Source organism: Gossypium raimondii, chromosome 8, assembly GCF_025698545.1.
Source record: "Gossypium raimondii isolate GPD5lz chromosome 8, ASM2569854v1, whole genome shotgun sequence".
In the NCBI taxonomy this organism is placed as follows: Eukaryota; Viridiplantae; Streptophyta; class Magnoliopsida; order Malvales; family Malvaceae; genus Gossypium; species Gossypium raimondii.
In genome coordinates, this window is record NC_068572.1 from 36,016,420 (window position 1) to 36,020,106 (window position 3,687).

The following is a 3,687-nucleotide window of genomic DNA, read 5'->3' on the forward strand; positions in this document are numbered from 1 at the left end:
AAAACTATACATCCAACAAATGAACATGGGTTTAATAAGCTTAATATACACGTTTTTTTTATCATTTCACCTATATTCATTATTAAAATTTTTTAAAAATAAATTTTTACAGGAAATTATTCTGTCTAGATATATAATAGAGGTAATTGCACTAAACATCTCTAAACTATGACCCTCACTCTAAATTGGTCCCTAAACTTTAAAACGTTCTAATTATATCTTTAAATTATCGATGTTATATCAATTAGGTCCTTCATTATTGAGATTGTTAATTTAACCATTAAATAACACGTAAAAACTTATGTGACATAGTTTAAAATATGTTTTTTTAAAAGTAAAATGTTGTAGTATAACTTTTAAAATTAGAAATTAAAAATAAAGTAAAACCGAAAGAAAGAAAGTGGATGATAGTTTTTGTAAAAGTTTTGAAAACCTCAAAATTAAGATATTTACAAGATCAATTTTACAATAATCTTTTCTTTAAATTTTTATTTTAAATTATGCCATATAAGATTTGACATCTTATTTAATGGTTAAATTAACGATTTTAATAATAGAAGAACCTTATTGATAACATTGATAGTTAGAAGATGCAATTAAAATGTTTTAAAATTTGAGAACCAATTTAAAATAAAAATCATAGTTTGAGGGTGTTTGAGACAATTAACTCATATGCATTAATTAATTATGAAGGAAATTTTGACTTTTCAAAAGTAGAGAAGTTAAAATATTTAACTTTTCTCCTCTAAAAATATTTTTGAAGCTTGATTACGTTTTCACCCTCCAACACATAATATTTTCTATCTCTGATTAATTGCTTAAAAATATTTAAAATTTATTTTTATATATTAAAATATTAAATAAATTATAATGAATTATTTTCTATATTCTTATTAAAATTTTATAATATTAATTAATTTGAAAATTATTTAAATATTTATTTGTTACTTTATAATATCATATTTAAAATAGATAATTTATTTCTCAAAATACTTTTTAAAAAAAATACTAAATACTTAAATTTTAAATCAAACATTTTAAATATTTTTATCTCAAAAATAATACTAAACTACAGTACAGCAAAGCTTCCATCTCCGTTTTATCTCATAAATCAAACACGTGTGAGTTCCCCTCTTTAAGGAGAAAAAAAAGAAAAGAACCAAACAGTACTAAAAGTGAAGCATCTGTCTGTCACACAAACTGCCTTTTTCAAGGCTTAACACCTAAGTAAAGACAAATCTGAATATTAATTATTAAAATGAAAAAGGGCACCATCTAGAAGGCCCTTGCCCCACTGCCACGCCAAACCGCGTTTTCTGCCGTCTTAGAAGCCAACATCATTTTCGTCTTACTTTTTTAAAAACCAAATGCAAGATAATTTAGTGGTTATAATTTGGAAATTAGATCTAATCAAAATCCAGGATTTTAGAGGAAAAAGTTCGGTATTTGAGATAAATTTAAGATTTTTTTTTTAGTTTTGGTAATATATATTTTTACTGTCCACAATGACACGCAATCTTTATTCTACCTGCTTAGTGTTAGAGTCCCCCAAATTCACTCACTTTCTACGAAATTTCCCATTTCTCCCTTATTTAACACTCACCTCTTTACCTAATCTTTTCTCTCTTTATTATACTTCTCTTTTTCTTTTGCTTTCTCTTGCTCTGCTTTTGCATCTTTCTTGTTTTGATCATCTCATACCATACCTTGCATATTTTTACTGCTCAGGGAGTCAATTTAAGTTATCCTTCATACTCAGATCTCTATTTTTAAGGTTTTGGAAGGGAATTGGAGTTGGCTATGGAGAACAACCAGCAATCATTTTGGCATTTCAGTGATCAACTTAGGATCCAAAATTCCAATTTGGCTAATCTTTCGCTTAACGATTCCATTTGGAGCAACAGTTATGTCTCTAAAAGGCCTGATGAAAGGAGGAATTTTGATATCAGAGTTGGTGGTGAAGTTAATTCTGTTAACAACTTGAAGCCCAAAGTCTCTGATTTCAATTCTTTCAACAATGATGGATGGAAAATTGGAGCCACCACCAACAACATAGGGTTCGGTCCCATCGCTCCGAAGAATACTGGAATCAACGGGGGTTTCAACAAAGGGGTTTATTCGAAGCCGGCGAATAACAATAATTTCAATGTTAGTTTGAAGGGGAATAAGAATAGAGGAGAGGATGATCATGGGAGCAAAAGCGGGAAGAAGAATAGTAACAAGAAGAAGAACAATAACAGCGACAATAACAACAACGAAACTAAAGATGGGGGGAGTGCTGCTGACAAGAGGTTCAAGACACTGCCACCGTCCGAGGCTTTGCCTAGGAACGAAACTGTTGGAGGCTACATCTTTGTTTGCAACAACGATACCATGCAAGAGAATCTCAAGAGACAGCTCTTTGGTATGTATACAAGTCTGGGTTTGATTTCCTTTTTCATTTCTGAGGCCGATTTTAGATTTGGTACTTGCACTAGAAAGGGAAAGTAAATCAATTAGATTAATGAAACAAAGAATTAGGTTATTTGATGTGATATTCAGTTCATGCTCCTAAATGGTTGGTATGCATAAATTTGTAGGTTTGCCTCCACGTTACCGAGATTCAGTCCGGGCCATAACTCCGGGTCTGCCTCTTTTCCTCTACAACTACTCCACCCACCAGCTCCATGGAATATTTGAGGTTAGTATCTCTCTTTTTTTTTTTCGTAATTTTCTGCCATTTGAGTGTACAAGGGTCCTAAATGCTTTAATGATTTTGTAATTAGGCTGCAAGCTTTGGAGGAACAAACATCGATCCGACAGCTTGGGAGGACAAGAAATGCCCTGGCGAGTCCCGCTTCCCTGCTCAGGTATTTTGTCCGCCCATTATTTCTTAGTCATGCCATCGTAATATAATCTTGTTTAAAAAATCAATACTAATGTTTGTTCCTTTTCAGGTTCGGGTGTTAACAAGGAAAATCTGTGAGCCACTTGAGGAGGACTCCTTTAGGCCAATTCTCCACCACTACGATGGTCCCAAGTTCCGCCTTGAACTCAACGTGCCGGAGGTAAAATCTCTCACACAATGACAGAACATGGATACTCTCTTTTCCTCCCTAGCCTTGTTGGTTCTGATCTTATTTTGTGTGGTTAAAATTTTCAGGCACTCTCCCTATTGGATATATTTGCTGAACAAGATCCTTAAGCAAACATACTACAAAGGACATACAAATACACAAAGATAAAGGAAGGGAAGAATAAGTAGAGAGAATATAGAGAGCATATTTGGGAGTTTTAAGACGTTATCTATGGGGTGAACTGAATGCAGGGATCCATAACCTGCGAGGTGTAAACCTTTTTGCTCACAGGATTGCTATGACTGCCCTTTATTTGTTATACAGTTTGTCTTATACGTAAATAATAGTGTACTTAAAACTAATGATAAACTCCCAACTTATTTATGCTGTTCTTATATAGGGATATTAGTGTAACTTTTGGCTGTTCGCAACTAGGTACACATTGATCTTTAAATTTTTTAGTCCACATGGATATTTAATATTTTAATAATTGGACTTATGGTTGAACAAGTTAGACCATCAATTTTCGATTTAACTAGTTCAATTTGACCGGTTTGATTATTAGATTAATAATAATTAAAATTCATAAAATCTAAAATAATAAGTAAAAAGTATAAACCAATTTTACTTG

General features: G+C 31.9%; 1 protein-coding gene across 1 annotated transcript; it reads left to right on the plus strand.

The window, feature by feature from the left end:
* Positions 1-1,606: 1,606 nt before the first annotated feature.
* On the plus strand, positions 1,607-3,440 carry LOC105791332 (B2 protein). Its single transcript, XM_012619360.2, has 5 exons — positions 1,607-2,404; positions 2,580-2,680; positions 2,766-2,849; positions 2,937-3,047; positions 3,143-3,440. Exons 1-5 carry the CDS (start codon positions 1,801-1,803, stop codon positions 3,182-3,184), a joined length of 942 nt encoding a protein of 313 aa, XP_012474814.1. The 5' UTR covers positions 1,607-1,800; the 3' UTR covers positions 3,185-3,440.
* The last annotated feature ends 247 nt before the right edge of the window (positions 3,441-3,687 follow it).

Coding starts and splice junctions, on each gene's coding strand:
- LOC105791332 (XM_012619360.2), top strand. CDS start 1,801: ATGGAGAACAACCAGCAATCATTTTGGCATTTCAGTGATCAACTTAGG. Junction 2,681..2,765: donor AGCTCCATGGAATATTTGAG/GTTAGTATCTCT, acceptor TTTTGTAATTAG/GCTGCAAGCTTTGGAGGAAC. Junction 3,048..3,142: donor TTGAACTCAACGTGCCGGAG/GTAAAATCTCTC, acceptor TAAAATTTTCAG/GCACTCTCCCTATTGGATAT.